We start from the raw sequence: 22,464 nt of genomic DNA, 5'->3' as shown, positions 1-22,464 counted from the left end.
ATGAGTCACAGCACCTTAAAAATAGTATTTCCATTTCTTTATGCTTGATTTCACTTACACTTCCAAGAGTAACCCTCTTATTCTAGCATCCCTTAGGTAGGCCCCAAAGAAGTAATGACAACTAGTAGTTGTATTTAGCAGCTTTATAGATATTGGTATCATTTACTAAAGTAAATACTTGACACCACTTCACAAATGAGAAAAAGGAGGTTTTGGGAAGTTACCCAAAGCCACTAAGTGGTAACCCACCCAGCACAAAACGTCAGGCCATCATAAAGAGCTACACAGTACAATTTTAGATAAGCAAAAGTTTTAAGACAACTGTGGTAGAGCAGTATCAAAGCTAACTCCAAATTAGATTGACAGGAAAGAACTGCCATTAAAATTCAAGAAGAAAGACGGCATTTTAGGCTGAGGAAATTAGGATGGGCTTTAAAATAAGGGGTAAGATTTGACTCAGGTCTTGAAGTGTACCTTCAATTTGCACAGGTGCAAAGGAAGGGAAGGCATCTTATACAAAAACAAATACATCTATTTTGTAACAGAAACTGCAGTGGTTAAGAAAGAGCACAGAGTCCTGGCTCCACCACTTCATGTCTTCCTGTGTCTCTGTAGCTTCATCTATAAAATGGGAATGATGCTGACAGTGCCCCCCTCGCAGGTCTGTGGTGAGGATGCATGGAACGACCATATACGGAGCTTTTAGAATACTGTCAGCAATGGAAGCACTGCGCGCACGCGCACGCCAGCTACAGTTACGGCTGCCACTCATTTAGGAATGTAATACACAGTGTCAGAAAGGAAAACCGAGACAACAACTATGAAATACAGGTTCATCCTATTTTTTATCTTTACAATCTGGCTTATCTATGTACTTAGGCAAATAACTGTAAAATCATGAGATAGCCTTCTAATTCTTAAATCTCTAACTAAGCATATTTCAAATCCAATGAGAGGGAAAAGAGTAAAAGGACAAAAGAGGGAATTCCCGCATACCCGCTGTCAAAACATTTCACAACTATTCCCCATTCTCCTTTAGATTAAGAGGAAACTAAAGACAGATCATAGGGAATCCATTCAGCAACAAAATTTTTAAAAAAATAAGAGAAAAAACATGTCCTATTAAAAGTAAGAACGTTATTTCAGATTCAGATAAATTCAAACTTAGAGGCCTATACAAAATTTCTCTACAATTACTATGACTAAATATGTTTCAAAATGTTTTTATGTTTATAGTATGACGAAAGTAAAAATAATAGTAAATTATACGTATATATTTATTTCATTTATGTGAAAACATGCACATAAAAAAAGCTGGAAACACAAAAATAACATTTATTGTGGTCAAGTGGTGGAATCATGGATTATTCCTCCTTTAATTTCCTAAATTTACTAGAATTGGTAAGTAATACATTATTTTAAGTTATACATTATTTTAATAGGTGATTTGAGTGATAGCACATAGTTTTTAATGATATCTGATCTACTTCCTTAACAATGTAAAAGTTCACTGATACCACCTTAAAAATCTTTTTAAAATTACTTGGTTTCTTTAATGTCACAGGAAAGAAAAATCTATTTTGGTTCAAACTTACTAATTTTACAATTTCCATATTTTCTTTACGTAGAATTTTAATTTCCCAGATGACATTTAAATGATATGGAAAAACAGAGCCTCTATCATTCCACTTTAGGTGTAATGTGGAAGTTGAGAAATCAGCCGACAAATTCAAGATCTCTGGAGTGTCTGGAATTAAGGCTTGAGAAAAAGAAAACAAAAGACATGACTCAGTAATGATTTTTCATATTGTAATTCCATTAATCAACTAATTTTAAACTCTATTCCTTCCGGATCAAAAAATAATAAAAAACTAAAAGCAAATTCTCGGGATACCTGGGTGGTGCAGTCAGTTAAGCATCCGACTCTTGATTTTGGCTCAGGTTATGATCTCAGGGTCATGAGATGGAGCCCCTTGTCCAGCTCTGCACTGGGCATGGAACCCTCTTAAGACTCTGTCTCCCTCCACCCCTCCCCCTGCCTTGTGCACGCTCTCTCTTAAAAAAAAAAAAAGTAAACTCTCAAAGTGATTACTGAAAAAGAGAATATATGTATTTATTTGCATAAGCAGTTCCCAATGATTCATCCGTCAAATCTGAGAAAATTATTATCAAATCCTAATATGTCTTCTAATACAAATAGCCCCTGTGTTCCTACAAAACTCTAGTGTCAAGAGTCTGGAATCTGTAAGGAGGCAACATCAGAGAGAAGTAAAGGAGCTGCCTCTGTATGACTATAGGTCAGGCCTAAGAAAATGCTGGAATACGGAAAGCCTGCTCTCATAGAGATTTCCATCTGTTTTCTCTGATGCTGGCAGAAGTCACCCACTTGGGGATGCTATGAGCCATTCCTGGTATAGGTATCTGTAAACAGCAACAAGACCATAGGAATGACCAAGGCATTGAGTGAGGGAGCCAACAGGGTACTGTGCAGAGGTGGGAAGTACTCAGCAGGATAGGAAGTCCTTCAGAAAGGCTAGGTAAGCTGTGGTGTGCAGGGCTCTGAGAGAGAGAAGGTGATTAAGTGGGAGACCACTGGGGAAAGGCTGACCAGAGTAGCAAGGATACGGATCATGACACATCAGCATGTGCATGAAGGATATGGAAAAGGAAAAACTCTGATGGGCATTTCAAAGAAATGACAGGATCAAAGAAATGAAGGATTAGTATAGTAAGAAAGGGAAACATCTAAGATTTCCTCAAGTTTCTGGCCTAGAAAGGCAAAAGGAATCACGGACATTGTGAAGAAATGCGAGAGACAGGCTATTGATGACCAAGAGTCAGGGGAGGGACAGAAGGTCAGTGGAGGGGTCTGCCAACAGTGAGTGAGAACGGGGCCCATCAGCACCATGGACGCAGACTCAAGAGGAACTCACTGAGTGTAGCTGAAGAAACAGACTTGAAAGTACGACTCAAAAGAGCCGAAGCTTGTTTGAGAGTTGAGAACTACCAATAGACAGTCACACTTTCAAGGAACCAGAGAACCCCAGCAAGAATCCTGAGAGGCAGAAGGAAACCAGAGAAGATCCGGCACTGCTGAGACTAAAAGAAATCGGTTGTCATTGAGGCCAAATCAAAGAGTTCATAGAAGAAAAGTGAGACAAGACCACCAGCACTGTCACTGGTGATAAAGAAGTCTGGGAGGGTAGAGGGCTCTGAAGCCGCAATACAAAAGGTAAAGAAAAAAACCATGCTCAAGGATATGGTAGCTTACAGGGAGAAATGGTTAAAAAAAAAAAAAAAAAAAGGAGGGGGAGGCAGAAAAAGTAAGGTATTCTTTTAAAATCTTCAAGTCTCCCTACCTAAAAGGGATGAGTAAATTATTCAATGAAAAACACGTAAGGTGTGAGCCTGTTCCGTTGTATGAAACACAGGCTTTCTGGTATGAAGGGCAGACAAGATGGGGACTCTTGTCTTGCATGTTCTCTCTTCCAACCACGGTAAGTGAAGGTAAGTTAAGACAGCTCCAGAGACACATGCTCTTGGCCCATCCCTATCCTAGCACTGTCCCATGGAGCACAGGGCCGGCTAGAGGAGTCACGGCAGGCCCAGACTGCAGGACTTTACAGAGGTAGGGTAGCTGAGTGTGCTAAGTAACAAAAACGGCAGAGCAAACCAATATAAATTAGTCTTGGAAATTAAAAACAAGTTCTTATTAAATTTAACTAAAATGTGCTGACCACAGTGCTCTATACTGGATCTGTGTAAAATATCTTCGGCTGGACAGGAAATAGTACCTGTGGCTTCAACTAAATACTATACAGCAAAGTCAATGGTTTCACAGCTACCTAAAGACAGTGGAGGATGCTTTACAGGACAAGTTTTAAGTAGGAGCTGCTTTTAAAACAGAAGGAGCCACTATATCATACACCTGAAACTAACAGAACAAATACTATATGTTAACTGACTGGAATTAAAATTAAAAAAACAAAAACAAAAACAAAAACAAAAACAGGAGGAGCAAGAAGTTGCCTTAGCGCCAGGAGAGGGAAAGTTCAAGGTGCCAGTGTGACCACAGAGCAGAGGCTTCTGAGAACATGGTTCTTTCAAATGCTTCAGGCTGTCACGATATAGTAACTTAAAAATTATGAAACATGCGAGCATTTACACTAAGGCAATATTTATCTATCAAAATGCTCCCTCCCTGGAAAGTACACGTAATTTACATTTTATCTAAACAGAAGTGGGCTATTCTTCAAAACACAAGTCATAGCCAATACATATTTCAAGCTAAAAGACAGTAACAATCACAATTATGCAAATGAAAGGATTAAACACACACACATAGTACACTTCATAGTATACTTCCCCACAGTAAAATGGAAGTTTCCCTAAGAGTCCACAAACTATTATCTGCATTTCTTTCCAGCTAAAATAGACACTTGAGGACGATATTAACTTGCTTTCTAGAAGACACTTTTCAGCTGGGAAATAAATTTAATCACTTGTGCTTGTTTATTTTTTTAAAGCTAGTACATCTTTACTCATAACCTCCAGGCTTTTCTTGCTTAAACATCAGCGTATGGGAGCTTTCCCAGCTCATTTATAGGATCCACATTATTTATTCTGTCTCAGCCAGATCTTATTTTCAGGTTATTTTAAGAAACTTACACACTAGAAGTCTTACAAAGACTTATTTCTGTGTTTGCCCTTGTCAATTAGAAGCTTAGTATGCATATGTACATATATGAAATACCTTGTTTGCTTTATATGTATAGTGTTGAAAGCATCTGGAGAAAACTTAATTTCTCAAACTTTAATTCAGTAGCAAACTGCCAAAAACCCAGATCCTCTAAGGCACGGGTACACTATCATTTCATACCTTCTCCCAAACATTAAGTACTCAAAAGATCTGCTGATGCATCCACCTCCTTTTTATATTCATCTAGTTTGATTTTCAATTTTCTTATCAGTATTACAGTAGTAATAGTAATATCTTATTATTGAGATACTACTAATCTAATATTCTAATAATCAGACCCAGTATTATTAAAAATGCTATCAACAAAGCACGTGATATGTAAAAACAATGAACTATTCATCCAGTAAGTAATCTAGAATCTGTCTTGATTTGCCCTTCTAATTCTTTCTGTCAAACACTGTCATCTTCAAGTAGCTTCCCAGGCAGAACCTTCTCAGTTACCTGCTGAAAAATCAAACAACACAATCCGGCTCTCTGACAGAGTCCTGGGGAATTTTTTAAAAATCTGGAATAAAACTAAGATTCCTTATACCTTACTATAAAATAATTCCAGATGAGTAATAAAAGATTTAAATCGAGCATGATAACAAAATCAAAAGCTCAAAGAAAAAATAGTGAAAGATTCTATTTATATAAAAATGAAAACCAGGAAGTTTAAATTTTAAACTTGGAAAATTATTTGTAGCAAATATGATAGAATTAATAACCATAATATAGAGAGCTCTTATGAACCGATGAGGGAAAAGATGAGTTTCAACACAAGAGAAAATTGAGAAAGGATACAAGTTCAGAAAAGAATAAAAATGGTAACTTTTTAAAAAGAAGTAATCACAGAAATGCAAAAACAAAGTGCTATAATTGGGGGGCCATCAGATTGAAATGGCAAAACTAAGAGAAATGGACAATACCCAGTCTTAGCAAAAAGTAAAGAACAGGGCGCCCCTCTAATAGGATTTTTGTGGAAATGCAAAGAGACTTGGAAGTTTTAAAAAAACAACTGGCAATGGATATTAAAAGTCCTAACAAGGGGATTATCTTTAATGCAGCATTCCCAATTTTAGGAATTTAGCCTAAGGAAATTGAAACATACGTGTGCAAAACAAGCTCATTAAAGCATTGATTATAATTCTGAAAAACCAGAAATAAAAATCTCAATGTTAATAATCAATCACTTAACATATTTATGATACCTCCATTCAGTGGAATACTATGCAGCCTATAAAAATAATACAGATTTAGATAACAAACTGAAAAATCTATGTCTTCTGTTAAGCAGGTTATAAAGTAATATAAAGCTCACTGCTTATATGTATATGCATAGAAAATAAATTTAAGTGTTAGCAGTATTTTTCTGTAGGTACTGAGATCATGGCTGATCTGTACAAAACATTTTCACACAGATCTCACATCCAGCTATAGAAAGAAAAGAACAAACATGGCTCCCCTTTTGATCTTGAAAGGCAGTGAGACAGATGCGAAGTTCCTGGAAAGCTTGCTTTGTTATCCTTTCAGAATCTGTTCTATCTCAGACACAGACCACTCCCAACAGGCATCTCATCTATGAAATTGGACAGGTCACCAAGTTAATTATATTTTTCCCCTTGTTTCAAAGTAAGTCATCCTTATAAGACTCATTATAATATCATTCTGATGCCACACCATAATAGTTGTCAGGAGCAAACAAACCTGCCTCCCCCTCCATTAAGAGTCAAGGCTCCTGGGGTTTCTAAGGTTTCACTGTGTAGCAAAATTTCCATCTCCATCAGCCTGGGTCTATTTCATGACTCCACTCAGCCTGTAACCTTCGTCACAGGCATTCAGTCAACACATTTGTAAAAGACGCTCAGCACCTGTGAGGCAGTGGGCTAGGTGCTAGGTGTAGAAGAGAAACCCCCTGCCCTACTTGAACCTATTTTCTTGTGGAAGCGACACACAGTAAGTGCCTTATCACATAATACATTAGTAATGCAACTGTGAGAAATGCCACGAAGGAGAAATACACATTGCCTAAGGGAATGTTAAGAAAGGAATAGGGATGGTCAAAGACCACTTCGTAGAGCACGGGACACCTGAGAAATTCTGAAAGGTATGGAGGAATCAATGAGGCGAAGAGGTGACGAGAAAAGTATCCAATGTGGAAAGGATCGTGAACTCTGTAACATCTACTTTTGATTGACTAGACAGCAGTTGGCTTCCTTCCCCAATCTTGGCTGTGCTCTATAACCCACAGTATGGTTGCTGGGGAAATGCAAGCATTAGTCTAACAACTGCCATTCAAGAGAAGAGTAAATTTCTGCCAATTATGAAGCACTGCAATACTAAGCACAAAGGCACTGTGCTGAGTTCTTTTTTCTTAAGATTTTATTTATTTGAGAGAGTGTGGAAGCAAGAGAGAGCACAGAGGGAGAGGGAGAAGCAGACCCACCACTGAGTGGATCCTGGGGCTTGATCCAGGACCCTGCGATCATGACCTGAGCCAAAGGTAGACGCTTAACTGACTAAGCCACCCAGGCGCCCCGTTGCGGAGTTATTTTCTAGTCAATTTTCTTTTCAAATACTTACAGACATTTTTTTCATTTAGTGTGAATTTACTTATAAGATTTCCAAAATCATACAGAGGGTTTATTGTTATTTCATGATCACCAGGTAAAAGAGCAGGGATTTTAGTATTTGTTTTCTCTGACTGATAACAAGAATGAGACCTGCAACAGAAAAAAAAAATCAAATTTTAATTAGCAGATAAAATTAATAGTGCAACTTTCACAAAAACATGATTAACACAAAATGTGGTGGAAAGTATGTTCTTCCGTACAAAAATATGATAGGTTATACTGCATCTAAAGACTGAAAAAAGAGAGGGTAATGGTAAGTGCATCAGTGTGGAGGATGAATAACCAGACTGTACCAGAGAGTCGAGTGATAAGCAGAGATGATTATTTCAAGAAGCTTGGAATCTTAGCATGCCCTTCAAACTCCCACCAACCTTCCCTCGGCAGCCTTACCTGGCGCCGCACACCCCTGCCCTGCTACAGCCCTGCCCTTCTATCCAAGACCATCATGCGGTCTCAGGCTGAGATGGTGCCTCAGATACTGAGGACAGGAATGAAACTGGCTGCTTGTGACCCTCAAACACACCCTCAATCTGTCCGCAGCTCCTCTGTTTTGGTCTAATGTTCAATGTGAACAACACTTTCTCTTCCACTCTGCTTTCAAAACTCTTCCAGTTCCCCACCCATATCTCTTGGGACAAAAGTCGGTTTTCTCCCCTTGGTTCCACAGCCCTTTGAACCTTCACAGAGCACATTCACATTCTTTTTATTGTCCTTCATGTACATTTCTAACTTCCCATGCCAATTGGAGCTCAAGCAGAGGGACTCGGCAGTGCCTCATGTGACCCTGCCCAGCACCCCACCTCTTTACGTCTACTCCGGACTCCGACTTAGACAGGTTGGCTCACCTCCTGTCACCCTCACAGGGGGAGGCTTCCTTAGGTGCCAGTAACACAAAACCACTTGAATTTGCTAAATCATGCCATTTTGTAAGTTCATGCCATGGAACCCATATTCTTTCAGGCTGGAATGTCCTTCTGTCCTTTTTCTGAGAAACTGGGTCTTCACACTCCACAGTCACACCTTGGACAGCCTCTCTGGGGCCCCACACTCCTCAGTCAATGCCCCCTCAGCCCTTCACATATAATTTCCGTCAGCACTTAACCCATGGTGATTTGTTTCTGTGAACTCCTGCAGAGCCAGAACAACTTCCTCTCTGTGTGGCCTGAGGTAGTCATTCATGCTATTTACCAAATGTTTCAGGTTCTCCCATTCTGGATTCACAGCAGGACTGTACTTCCTGCTGAAGCAAGGCAGGCGATGGGACTTTATTTGCAGAGAAATGTGAGTGAAATTCACATCTGTCCCTTCCAGAAGAAAGCTCTGGAAGCCAGTGTAGGCTGTGCTCCCTTCTCCTGTCTTCATGCACTGGAGGGTGAGGGACCCCTAGGTTTGGGGCCCCAAGGAGAGACTGGGGGCAGAGATGCTAGCTGACCCAAGATGGACACAGAACACAAGCAGGAAATAATCCTTTATTTTCACAGCAGAAAATAAGGAAATAGGATTTTAGGGCTGTTTCTGCAACACAACCGAGCTCCTCCTGGTTGACAAACATACCACAAAGCTTAGACTAACACTCAATAAACCTATACCAAACAGGAAAACAACACCCAAGTAACATTTAAATGCACACTTATGTCCATTTACATGAGGGCCACCCATCAGCAAAAGGGGACTTGGAGCTGCCCTGCTCAACAACTCAGGTGTTGCCGAACCACTCAGAGCCCTGCTGGAATCGGGGAAAGGGAAGAGAATGTTCCGGTTTGCAGAGAGCCCAAAGGCCTCACCTCTAGGCTTTGGAGCTTGTGGCCCTCTCCCAGATTACCTGAGAGGGGAAGGTGGGGTGACAGAACCTGTTGCTAGCCTCCTAATGTCCTTTCCCCCTTTCCCCTAATAACTCAAACTCACGGTTTATCCAGGCACACTGCCCCATCTCTTATGCAAATAGGATTTATTATTCGACTAAATTCTGCCAATGAGATGCAAGCAGAGGTGTTGTGTGGGACTTCTTAGAGGTCTCTTTAAAGAAAACTTTTCGGGGTTTTTAAAGAAAGCATCCTTTCCGGGGCACCTGGGTGGCTCAGTCGTTAAGCATCTCCCTTTGGCTCAGTTCATGATCCCTGGGTCCTGGGATCGGGTCCTGGGATTGAGCCCTGCATCAGGCTCCCTGCTCGGTGGGAAGCCTGCTTCTCCCTCTCCTGCTCCCCCTGCTTGTGTTCCCTCTCTCTATGTCTCTCTCTGTCAAATAAATAAAATCTAAGAAAAAAAAAAAAGCATCCTTTTCCTCACTGCTTTCTGGAATGCAGACATAACAGCCACTCCTCAAGCATCCTTGAACCATGAGATCACATGCTAAAGCTGGCAAAACACCATGATAGAGAGGAACCTGGGTCTCTCATCAACAACCATGCCAGCCTTGAACCGCCTATTCCAGACCTGACGTATTCTGTTAGGCAGAGTCAAAACTTGAACCCAATTGATCTAGACAGATGTTGGTTTGCGACAGACCAGTAAAACTTCCCTATAGTAGATCAGAATCCACAGCATATGAAAGAGGTGTCCTATACAATATTCATATAACACAAAGTTTTGGCCAGGAAAAGGGTTTGTTTCCCTTGATATAAGATTCAGATTTTTTAGGAAATAGAGAGCTAAGATTTAAAATTTCATTAAAAAATTTCTAGAATCAAATCTCTATGCTCTAATATTAAAGACCTTTAGGTTATAGCTATTCATTAACCAAAGTATTTCTATTACCTGTTTTCGATGCAAACTTCATAAACAGTACCATGGCCTGCTCCAGAGGGTGCTTTCCAAGAACAGTCCCACACTTGCAAATTGTTAGTTATACACTTCAAATCACGAGGAGCCCCTGGAGAAGGAAACATACACACACACACACACACATACACACACAGAACATGCTTAATAATTTAACGGCACCATGAAAGGCCAACATATCAAACCACCTTTAGTCATGAGTATGAGCATATAACTGCACAGAATCCACGTTCTTTGTGCAGGGATGAGCCTGCAGTCACAGAAGGGACTGGTTTTCTATTTCTTTTTGTAGCTGTGGATTAAAAAATGAGAGGAAACCAATGGAAGTAAGCCAACCACTAGACCACTTAGGGACCGAGCCTCCATCAAAGTTCCACCTTCAGCCACTAAGATAAATGGAGGGAGTCAAGGAGGAGACCCAGAGAGGGCCTGGAAGAATTTTATCTCCAATAGGCCCATTTGCCCCCATTCCTCCCCCCGAATAAAGTAACTCTAAGTAAAAATTACGTGTTTCCCATGCCACAAACACATCTTCTAAGCATTCCTAGCCACACTGTCCCACTGCCTGTTACCAGACTGCCACCTACACAGAAACCCCACAGCCAGTCTTTAAATTTGTATGAAGCAGGGGTACCTGGGTGGCTCAGTCAGTTAAGAGTCTGCCTTTGGCTTGGCTCGGGGGTCCTGGGATCTAGCCCTGTGCTGGGCTCTCTGCTCAGCAGGGAGTCTGCTTCTCCCTCTGCCCACACCCCTGCCACAGTCTCTCTCTTTCTCTCTCAAAAATAAATAAAATCTTTAAAAATATTTTTATGAAGCATATTATATTTAAATAGTAATGAACTCACACAAGTCTCTGAAAAATATGTCTTCTGTGTAGGCCTAAACAACTGACAAGTAACGAATAACTTAGAAGACTGTAATCCTAATAGTATTTATTCATACCTATAAAACAATACTAGGTCACAGAATACATTCTCACCATATAATGAAAAATTGTCGTGCTAAAAAGAGAATGAAAAGAAAGGAGGAGGGGTACAAGAGGGAGAACAAAAGGAAAAAGTGAGGAGGAGAGGGAAGAAGGGAGGGAACAGAGCAATTAGAGTGTAAAAAAGGTTATTCCATCTCAGACTCTCTCTATAAATGTCTCTGAAAAGGTTTTAATTTTTACATGACTGGCATGACATTTACAGTAGCAATAAATTACAAAGCTACTTATACATGACAGAAAACAAAAACATTAGAAGCACTCACATTAGAAATCATCAGTAACCATACTAAAGTTATTTAACAGTGATCTCGGGGGAAAAGAGAAGATCTGTTTAATTATGGAAATAATATAAAAACTCAGAGGCAGAAGGACGATAATGTTCTTTATAGAAATAAGCTAGGTAATAACATCTACACAAACATTCTTAATATATTTAAAGAAGATGAACACAACATATTATTAAAGAAAGAGATTTAGATTTCATTTATATGACATTCGGAAAAGCAAAATTATAGACAGAAACTAGACCAGTGCTGGCTTGCGGTAGGGAGAGAGGAGCTGAGTACAGAGGAGCAAAGGGAATTTTCTGGAGTGGGGAGTGTTCTGTATCTTGATTGTGCTGGTAGTTACATGACTGTACACATTTGTCAAAACTCACAGAATTTTATCCCAAACAGGTGAACTGTATTGTATGTAAATTATACCTTTTTTTTTTCTGGGGAAAGACTATTCATGGGCCTTTTTAAAAGAGAACAAAAGTACACAGGAAAAAAAAAGATGACAAAGAAATGGATTCTTTTTTTTTAAAGATTTTATTTATTTATTTGACACAGAGAGAGCAAGAGACAGAGAAGACAGAGAGCAAGCAAAAGCAGGGGGAATGGCAGGCAGAGGGAGAAGTAGGCTCTCCACTGAGCAGGGAGCCTGATATGGGGCTCGATCCCAGGACCCCGGGATCATGACCCAAGCTGAAGGCAGCCGCTTAACTGACTTGAGCCACCCAGGTGCCCCAAAATGGGGTTTTAACCATAAAAACCTGAAGGAAAGGTTCGATAAAGACACAAGATCACCTCATAATCAAAATAGTAATAGCAAAAAAACAGCAACGGAATTGCAATCAGTTCATTCTCTAAGGCTCAGATGCACTTACCCCTTTTCTGGCTATTTACTTGGTTCATTAAGTACAGGAGAATACATGTTAATAAGAGCCACTGTAAATCTGAAGTCATCCCCATTCTTTTACTATCCACCATCCAGGACGGTCTTCTCAAACGTAAGGAAAGGTTCATCATCATCCGTACAAAGTAGTCAGTCCTAGATGAGGAGAAGAACTTCAAATGGTGTTCAAAGTGCTGCAAAGAGACCTCTTGCACTATGCACAACAACATGGAAAGTGGATACCGACAAATGCACATACTGTACGTTAGTAACTCTGTAGACTCTAGACTCAAGCTGCCTTGGCTTTAGGAGATGTGAACAATCAAACGCAACTGTTGCTTTAGGGATCCATTATAGGATAAGTTTTCAAATGACAGGCTTCAAGTTCAAGATTATAACCAAACACATATTTCTCAACTCTCCATTCCAATACTTCTACTACAGTATAGAAAAGCAGTGCATGAAACTGAAGTTTTGACAACTTTCAATGATATATGGAACATTTTTAATTTCAATTAATATAGTCATTTATGACAAATAATATTTTTCTTTTTCATTTACATTGTGATAAAAGTTTCTATTTCATGTAAATTTAAATGAAGAAAAAATTAGGATAAATAACAGTATAGGGAGTCCACAGATGTGGCAAAAATAGGGCCCAATACACACAAATGACTCAAGTGCAACAAACACTACAACAACTATAACAGAAAAGGGACCACTGCCTTATAGATAAGAGTTGTCTACACACATAGGCGAGCAGGGACTGAAGCCGGTGTGCTGTGGGGAGGGGGCCGCAACAAAGGCAGGCACTGTTCAGCCTAAGAGCTCCCGAGACACTTGTCAGCAAATGACCAGAGAGAGCCTACCAAGTGCCGGGTCCCCATCCAGGCACTGGGGGTGCACACTGAACCAAAGTCCTGGCCCTCCAGGAGCCTGGAATCTAGGTGGGAGATACATATACATAAACTACTAAGAAATTTATGATCTTGATATGTGCTTTAAAATCCAGAAGAAGTCGATGTGTGTGAGTCAAAGTGTCACCTGAGCTGAGTCCTGACTAATGAGAAGATGGCGAGGAGCAAAGAAAAGCAGCAGCAAACAAAAAGGACAAGCTTACTAGGTTCAAAGGTCAGGAGGAGCAGCCTGGCCCAGACCCTCCTGGTCAGGCCATGGAGGCCTCCAGGCCATGGAAAGGATTCGGAGTTTAAAACACAACAGTGGATTCTTCTCTCAACCATGTTAATCAGGGGAGGATCCATATCTGATCAGCCCTTTGGAAGATTTCTCTAGCCGCTACATGGAAGGTGGACTCTAGGGAAATGGAGTAGAGGTAGGGAAACCAGAGTCCAGGTGAGATCACCAGTGGTGAGGACTAGGGTTCTAAAAGCAGAGGTGGAAGAGATGGTCAGATTCAGGATCTGTTCTAGAGATGGAGGGTCTTCCCAATGCACTAGAGGCAGGGCAGTATGGTGATTTAAGAACATGGACTGGACATCTGGGCTTTTTCCATATTTTGGCTATTGTGGACATTGCCGCTATAAACATCGGGGTGTGTGTGCCCATTTGAATTACTATTTTTGTATCATTTGGATAAATACCTAGTAGTGCAATTGCTGGGTCGTAGGGTAGCTCTATTTTTAGCTTTCTGAGGAACCTCCATACTGTTTTCCAGAGTGGCTGCACCAGCTTACATTCCCTCCAACAGGTGGGTGGAACTAGAGGGTATTATGCTAAGTGAAAAGAAGTCAGGCAGAGAAAGACAAATACCATATGATTTCACTCATATGTGGAATTTAAGAAACAAAACAGATGAACATAGAGTAAGGAAAGGAAAAAAAAAGTAACATAAAAACAGAGAGGGAGGCAAACCATAAGAGACTTTTAACTATGGGAAAAAAACTGAGGGTTTCTGGAGGGGAGGTGGGTAAGGGGATGGGGTAAATGGGTGATGGGCATTAAGGTGGGCACTTGTTATAATGAGCATTGGGTGTTATATGCAACTGATGCATCACTAAATTCTGTGAAACCAATAATACAATATATGTTAACTATATATGCTAACTTGAATTTAAATAAAATCTAAAACAAAACAAAAATGGACTGGGGCTTAATCCTAGCTTTGCTACTCGTTATGTGGCCTTAATCTCCCTGTGCCTCAATTTCTTCATCTGTAAAGTGGGGATGATAACTATAGTTCCCATAAGTTTGTTGTAAAGATTAAAAGAGTAAATACGTGTAAAGCACTTAGCAGAGTGCCACACACGTAGTAAATGGTGTAAGTGTATTTAGTGTGCTGTGGGAGATACAGGGAGAGGACAGGAAGCAAAGATGGCTACAGATTTGGTGGAAACATAACAATGGATGGGTGGTGGTGCCACTTAAATCCTCTCTGGGTACATAAAGAGGGAGGCAGTGATTTACTGTTTATAGGCTGTTTATAGATGTTCTGTTTATCTCAGAGATCTGTTTCAGGACCTCAACCTTGTCATGTTCCTACTTCCAAAACAGAAACAGAGGCATTCTCTACAGAATGTAAAAGAACTACCCAGGAAATGAGAACAGCTAACAAGGACACAAGTGTCCAAGAGGAAAGGCTTCCACATCTGACACTGAGGGCTTCCTCAGAGTAATGATGTTCCCATCCGCTCCAGCTGAATGAGGCCCGCCAGCTGACAAGTCCTCCCAAGGCACTGAGAACTCCTTGTCAGACTTCATAGTGCCTCATTTTTATACTGGAACAGACAACCAAGGATCATAAAACATATAAAGCAAAGACTAAAACAATAAAAAGAAATTCAGAATAAACAGGATCCCTAGAAGGAAAATAAAAATTACTCCCAGAGAGAAAAGGGATGATGCAGAAAAGAAGAAAACTAAAAAACAGAAAAACCGTCTCTAAACAGTATTCTAGAGTGAATATGGCACAGCCCTGAAAACTGGAAGAGTATGAGGGCGCCTGGGGGGCTCAGTCGTTAAGCATCTGCCTTCGACTCAGGTCATGATCCCGGGGTCCTGGAATCCAGCCCTGCATTGGGCTCCCCGCTCAGTGGGAAGCCCGCTTCTCCCTCTCCCTCTGCCTCTCCCCCTGCTTGTGCTCTGTTTCTCTCTCAAATAAATAAAATCTTAAAAAAAAAAAAAAAAACTAGAAGAAGAGGCAATGAAAAGAATAATCAGAAATAAAAATAGCTCTTACAAGTCAAATGTATTGGCTGATATTGAAATTTTTTTAAAGACATAAAATACTGAGCAATTTTTCAGGGGGGGAAAAAAAAGACAAAAACAGAACATGTGAGAAGAGATGTAAGAACAGGCACTTGACAGAGGAAAAAAGATCCAACATCTAAATAACTGGAGTCCAAAAAGATAATTCAGAAAACACTTTTCTTAGCAAAAGCAGATGGCAAGATCTCTTCTTGGCTCTTGCTGAGTACTGTCAAAAACTCAGGAGACAAATCTCGAGTAGCTTATATAATTACAACCAAAACAGACACCGGGCACAGACACACATTTCAAAAGCGTTCAACTATTTTCTGGCCAAATGACTCCCTAACTTCCGGTGTCCCTGAGCTTACACAGTAGAATGAAAATGTATTCATGGAATGTCTGAAATGCCAGCTGCTAAAGTTATAGAATTCCATAGCATGTGCAGGAATAACTGAATAAAGGAGCCCCGAACGTGACCAAACCGTAACTGAAACAATCACAAACCATATTCATTGACTGGCTGAACATCATCTTGAAATGAAAACAGTCCCTCACTACAAGTTTGGAACTTGTTCCAGGAAAGAGATGTGTGTCCCCTGACGTAGCAAGATGGGTCTGGAGGCCACCGCACTCTGGACCAGGTCCAGTGGACGCCAACTCTCATCCTGGCTCCACAGCTAATGAGCAGTGTGACTGAGACAAATCACTTGATCCCTCCCGGCCTCAGGCTCAGGAGTGGCAGCACGGGGGCCAACTCTGCTCAGGGCCCACAGGACACACTTCCCAAGGGTAAGGTGTAATACTGTGCTCCTGCTGGCGGACCACGAGCAAGCAGGCGGACCAGTACAAGGTCAGCGCCAGCAGCAGGCGCTGATCAAGGACACCACTGAGGTCAGCGGTGGCAGGCCAAGATGCAGGGTGTGCTCGGGAACAGGAAGGTCAATGACAGCATCACCAACACCTGCTTAATTGAACATAGTCACGATGAGAAAGAAAACTCTTCTGTCGTTAACATTTATGTAGAAAACAATGGTGAGCGAAGTCACTTAGGCCACATATTATGTTTGTAATAGATCCGACTTCTCTACTAAGCAAAAATTTCAAATGGACTCGAGGCCAGAACAGGACACGAACAAAGCTTTCTAACGTACTTTAAGGGAAAAAGGATACGTGAAACTTGTTTCTGTTCCCTTCCAACAGAAACACTGCCAGATTTTACTTTTTTTCCCCAATAAGTGATGCCTTGTTCCTAGAGGAGTACACATTTTTAGAGTTTCCGAAATTAGGATCACTGTCACTTGCTGCAGCAGCAGGTGCAAATGCACATACCTGGAAGGCAAAACAAGTGACTAACTCTCCAGAGGCAGGCGCAAACTGGAGCTCGCCAGCCTAACCTAGAGGGGGCAGCAGTGGGCCTTGTTTTGCCAGATTTTCTGACTTTTCGAGCCCAGGTAGAAACCTGGGAATTTATATGAAAAACTCAAATTTGTAAATGTTAAGGAACTAATTTGTAAGTTTTTAAATTTCTAAATTCTAAAAATTTTAAATATTCTAAATTTGCCAAACAAAATATGTCTTCAGACTGTATCCCACCCACGGGCCACCAGTCTGTATCCTATGCAATATAACTATCTTAAAGGATTAAAAAAATGTCAACAAACCTTCTCTTTAAGGAAACTGATCAAGCAGAATCAATTTATAAAATTGTTGCAATGGAAAGAAAAAAAAAATCTGTTCTTTGCTTGTTTTATTTATGTTGTATCCCGAGCTCAGTCTTAGGGTGTCGGGAAGACAGGCCAACCCCGCGTGCAGAGCTTTCTGTCCCCTCTTGTGAAAACGGAACATCACAAATGCTTTACTTTCTCCTCAGCCTTGAACACTCTGGTTCCATACATGAGGTTTCGGTCCTTTCTGCCTAGGATAATTAGTAAAGAGAGCTGAAAGAGCAAAGTAGAGGCAGAGGAGGAGCAGAAACTGTGGTCCAGATAGGTTTTGTTTAGTCTGTTTCTTCTTTCTGGTGGGGTAGGAGGGGAGGGAGCTGGGGAGGGAGGGGGAAATGTGGCAGAGAGCTAGTTCATTCTGCTGGCAGGACTCTCTGGCACCAAGGCCAGCAGGAATGGGCCTGAGAAGCACCTGTTGGGTCAGGAAGACATGAATGAAGAGGACCCAGAGCATCTTTTATCTCGAGAATCTACCTTTTTGTCATCCCAATGAGATACTTCCCTTGTCACTGATTCACAAAAGGAACTGCACACTGGAGGGAGAAAAGCCATTAACTACAAGGTAAGATAAACATGTCTGCAGATCACCAAACCTATGCTGGAATGTTTACCCCTAGTGGGGGAGACTGAATGGAAAGTAAACAGTATCCATATTGCTGATTTCATATTCTTCTTAGTGTCCCTTTCTTTATACTCTTTTTTATTAGGGGACAAAAACATTGTTGAAAAACTGGGACCAACAGCTACTCTCCTAACTGCATTCCTCATGTCCATCTCCCCCACACACAAGATCTTCAGTTCCTGGAGCACTGCCTTTGAAGAAGGCTTTTCAGGAACACATACTTTGCAGTTAGGGAGACACCACTCTATTGTAAAGTGAAGTGTGGGGATCTAAGTAGAGTGAGACATACCTATGAAAAACACAAACCTGACCGGTTTGTGAAAGCAGACTGAGACTAGACTGTGTAGGGAGATAGTAAAGGTTTTTTCAGGAAGAGAGAAGCTTGAAGGAAGCGGTGTTTTCAGGGGATTAAGAGACAACTGCAATAACAAAGACATACAAAGAACGATCGATTTTCAGCTGCAAAAAATCTAGTTCTCAAAGAGCCAGCCAAGTATGCAGTACAGTGAATTTACAGAGTACATCACTGAGAATAACTGTATAAAAGAAAATCTTAAGAGCTTCCAGGGAGGGGAAGGCCAGCCATACAGGGCTCGGAAATGAGAGCAGCATGGGACTCTGGACCAGGACTCTGGGACTCGCTGCATGAGGCTCACAAGCCTTCCACTGTCCTACAGGGACAGCGCTAGCTCGATCTTCAAAGCAGGATGCAGGGGTAGAGGATACACGGGGTGTGTGGTCACCAAATGTGATGGGGGAGTGGAGAGGGTACAGCAGACTTCCTAGCACTGAAGGCTAAAGAGAACATCTCCAACATTTCACGTGAAATTATTTTCACACTCGAATTTTATACTCAAACTACTAATTGAGAGGATAAAATACATTTTATAAAGATGTCCCAGAACTCAAAAGATATACCTTCCGCCAAAAAAGTGAGGTAGGAAAAAAATGAGAAAACGAGAAAAATGATCCATGCAACCATAGCCCCGCGCCCTCCTCTCTGATCCTTACCATTTCCAAGCTGCCATATCCCGTTATGACACCTTACATTTGCACAAATTTTCCTTCTGCCTGGAATTCCTTTCTGAACTGCTCTCTGCCCCCTCTATTCACCTGGGAAGCCCCGGTAGGCGGTAGGAAGAGCCCACGGCAGCCCCTGAGATCCCTTCTGGTATTCCTAGCAGGTCAGCTGCTCCTTCTGTTTCCACAACACGTTAACGACCTCTCCATTTCAGGGCTTGCATGAACTATGATGGGGGGCTAGCCCTGCTTCTATAAATGAAGGTTTACCAGGACCCAGCCATGCCCATGTATCTATGTGCTGCCTATGGCTGCTTCCACATTAGTGTTAGGACCGAGCAGCTTCCACAGAGACGTGCATGACCAGCAGAGCGTAAAATACTCCTGTAACTACCCGGCCCCTTACAGAAAGCTTGCTGGTCGCAGCCCCACTGCAGCACTGCCCGATTCTGCAATTCCTCCAGCAGCCGGTGAGAGGATGCTGCCTCCTCTTGGTTCACCGTACACCCCCAGTATCCAGCACGGTGCCTGGCGCTGAGCAGACACACTCCAAAGCTGGCTGATGGCTAACCCCAGCACTCCCAACACTGGAACCCAAGTCAGAGCTGTAGTTCCCAAACTGTGCAAGGCACAGAGGCAAGTGAACCAGGATATTACAGCATAGTTTAAAGGAAACAAAGCAACATCACTGTCCATCACTGTCAGAACCTTTAGCTTAAGGTAGTTCAGTTTCAACACCAGCCCACGCTACATTCCTCTCAATGACCTCGTATCTTGCAAAGACAGGGTCACTGGTTACTGTGATAAAACACAGGTACCATCCACTCAAAAAAAAAAAAAAAAATGTAGAAATGGAAACGAGGGTGGCAGTGTCCGAACTGTTTCCAAGGTCTGAGAAGCTATGCAGTGCTCCACAGTTTCACACATGCAGCTTTCTAAGAATAAAAGAAAAATGGGATTTTTCTTTTAAGCTGTTATGCATTATTTTTCCAAACTGCTACTCAAGTGTCAGGTCATAAATACTAAGTTGTTTGGAACTAAGTACTTCATAAGAATTGTTAGGCATTTCCTTTGACCTGGGGGCCCTGTAAAAACAATGCAACACCAAAAGCACCGTGAACCAAAAATGTGGGACTCTAAGTTAGAGGCCAGCTCAACTGCCCAGAGATCCCATTATCATACTCTAATCTGAATCTGCACGCAGGAAAATAATCCTGAAATGTAACTTTTGCTGTGTTATAAGAATAGATCTTTGTGGATTCTGCAGGATAGTGTCTCCCCAGAAGAACTGCAGTTACTTCTTGGTCTGTGATTTTTTTTGTTCTTCAGGATCCTGACATTCTTCTCCTTCAGTCTTGGTCATCTTCACTCCAGTGAGGACTTCCCTGTTAAGTGAAGAGCCTGCTCACTGTCAACTTCAGCATGTCAAAACAAATTTGCATACATCACTCTCGTGCTTAAAATCCTTTGAAGACTCCCCGTTGCTCCAACATCAAGTTCCTGGCCAGCCTGGTGGACAAAACCCTTCCAACAGTCTTCTCCACTCCACCCTGCAGTGCGCTGACTACCTCCAGCTCCCCACACTCCCCACAGGCCTTGGGGTCTCCCCTCAAACCAGGGCCTCTGTGGAATGTGCCCCGTGATGTTCTCCACACCTCCATCTCCTCCTATGCTCCATCGGAAGCTTCACCGCACTGACCAGTGACTTCTATACACTCGCCTCTCCCCTCTGCTGGGCTGTCAGAGGGCCTGGCATGCAACAGCCTTCGATAAATGCTAACAATGTCTATCACACAAATGAACTTGCTTTTGCCTTCTCTCACAAGGGTGAAACACCCTATTATTATAGTGAAGAAACGACCCGAAGGATGCTCCTTCTTGTTCCAAAAACTGCCAAGGGATCTTTAACATGCTGGGAAGACGCACAAGAGCAGCTTACCTTCAAAGCCAATCAGGAACAGCTCTATGCCCCAGTACATGCTTCTCCACAGTCACCCAGAGCAAGATTTTTTTTTTTTCAATTTTAATCTCTTCCAACTGTTAGGCCATAAATGGCATTTTCTTGATTGTGGAGTCAAAAATACCTTTCAGAGGTCTACTGGTAATCTGCAATGCTTTATATGTAAGATGCTTATTCTGTCTTTTGCCCATTTTTCTAATTAGATGTTAATCTTTTCTTCACTGCTTGAGAAGAAACAAATCCCAACACCATACCATAATACTCATATGAACTGTTACATGCATTGCAAGTATTTCCAGTTTGTTTTCTTACTTTTCAGTGAGGTTTCTGTTTGACTTTCATTAAGTCAGATTTCCCAGTTTTGTCCTTTATGGTTTCTGACCATAAACTCTTTCTCAGGCCAAGGCTGTATAAACTGTCACCTATATAGTTTTCCAGTACATTAAAGGCTTTTGATATGTGAAACTTTAACCCATATGAAATTAATTTTGGTGTACAACAGGAGTCAGGAACCCAGGCTCCCTCCAGCCCCCAAAGATTACACTTATCCTAACACCATTAATTAAATAATCCGTTCCTTCCCCCATCGACTAGAGATGCCATGAAGAGAGCATTCCTTCTCCACGTCCTTGTGGGACTCCCTTAGCCCACTGCTCTTTCACCCCATATTTCTTCACTGAACAGCATTATCTATCCTGTGGCTTTCATCATTCACAACTCATGACTTCCAAATCTGTATTTCCAGGACTGGCCTCTTCCCACTTACAGATTAACCATCTGCCTACTAGGCAACTGCTTGCTGATTTACACACATCCAATTCAAATGAGGTCCTTCAGGAATGACAAAGTATTTTGATGCTACATATCCACTTAGATATCTCACAGATCCCTCAAAATCTCCACAGGTAAATTACACTCACGTTTTCTTCCCGACCTGCTCTCTTATGCCCCAGTCCTTGTTCGTGGAACCAGTCTTCTCCTGGGTCACCCTTAACTCCTCCTTCTTCCCCAGCTCTCCCACCTACTCGTCAGTTTTACCTCCTAAACATGACCTGTCTTGCTCCCTATCCCTCACCCTTCTCTCCACGTCCACTGTCTGGCAGGCCCACAGCAGCATCTCGGCACAAGTACTTGAATCACAGAGTAATCCACCTCATGGCCTCTGGCTTCCCCAGTGACTCGCCTGGCTTTTAGCTTCTCCATCTCTAACCCTCACTGTCCCTTCAAGCTCCAGGTGTCTGACCAACTGCTCAGACTGCAGGTCCAAACTCAAATTCAAACTTCAGCCCCACAATCTGATCCTCCTCTTCGGCTCCCTGTCCTTGGGGCATCTTTGCTTCCTGGTTCTCACAGACCATCATGCCCAGAGTCTGGCATTCTCTTAATGATCCCGCTGCACTTTGCCCCATTTCCACTTCAGGCATCTTTTGTACCATACCAGGTATTATGGAGATTATTCGTTCCTTTCCTCCCACCCTCTCTTCCCATTAATCATAAGCTCCTAAAGAGCAGAGATTTAGTTTTATAACTCTCTTGCACCTAAAAGGGCTTTATATGCACTATATATTCAAGATCTATTTAGTGAATTGAACAAATCCACCCAAATGGCATCTTTGGTGAGGACTGAAAACATTCTGAT

At 41.7% G+C, this 22,464-nt stretch overlaps 1 protein-coding gene across 1 annotated transcript in view; it reads right to left on the bottom strand.

Moving 5' to 3' along the window:
* Nucleotides 1–22,464, bottom strand: part of LIFR (LIF receptor subunit alpha) — a 103,584-nt gene that overhangs the window by 35,919 nt on the left and 45,201 nt on the right. Inside the window, exons 2-5 of the mRNA XM_028098115.2 lie at nucleotides 12,288–12,451; nucleotides 10,126–10,240; nucleotides 7,322–7,461; nucleotides 1,596–1,759 (exon numbers count right to left, since the gene is read on the bottom strand). Of these exons, the coding sequence (XP_027953916.1) occupies nucleotides 1,596–1,759; nucleotides 7,322–7,461; nucleotides 10,126–10,240; nucleotides 12,288–12,432 (564 nt within the window). The 5' untranslated portion in view covers nucleotides 12,433–12,451. The remainder of the gene's footprint in view (nucleotides 1–1,595; nucleotides 1,760–7,321; nucleotides 7,462–10,125; nucleotides 10,241–12,287; nucleotides 12,452–22,464) is intronic.

The sequence above is a fragment of the Eumetopias jubatus genome, unplaced genomic scaffold, assembly GCF_037043125.1.
Source record: "Eumetopias jubatus isolate StellerSeaLion01/CBP00866 unplaced genomic scaffold, mEumJub1_p1.0 scaffold_5, whole genome shotgun sequence".
NCBI classification, from domain to species: domain Eukaryota; kingdom Metazoa; phylum Chordata; class Mammalia; order Carnivora; family Otariidae; genus Eumetopias; species Eumetopias jubatus.
The sequence above is the reverse complement of the archived record's forward strand: the minus strand, read 5'-3'. Positions and strand labels throughout refer to the sequence as shown.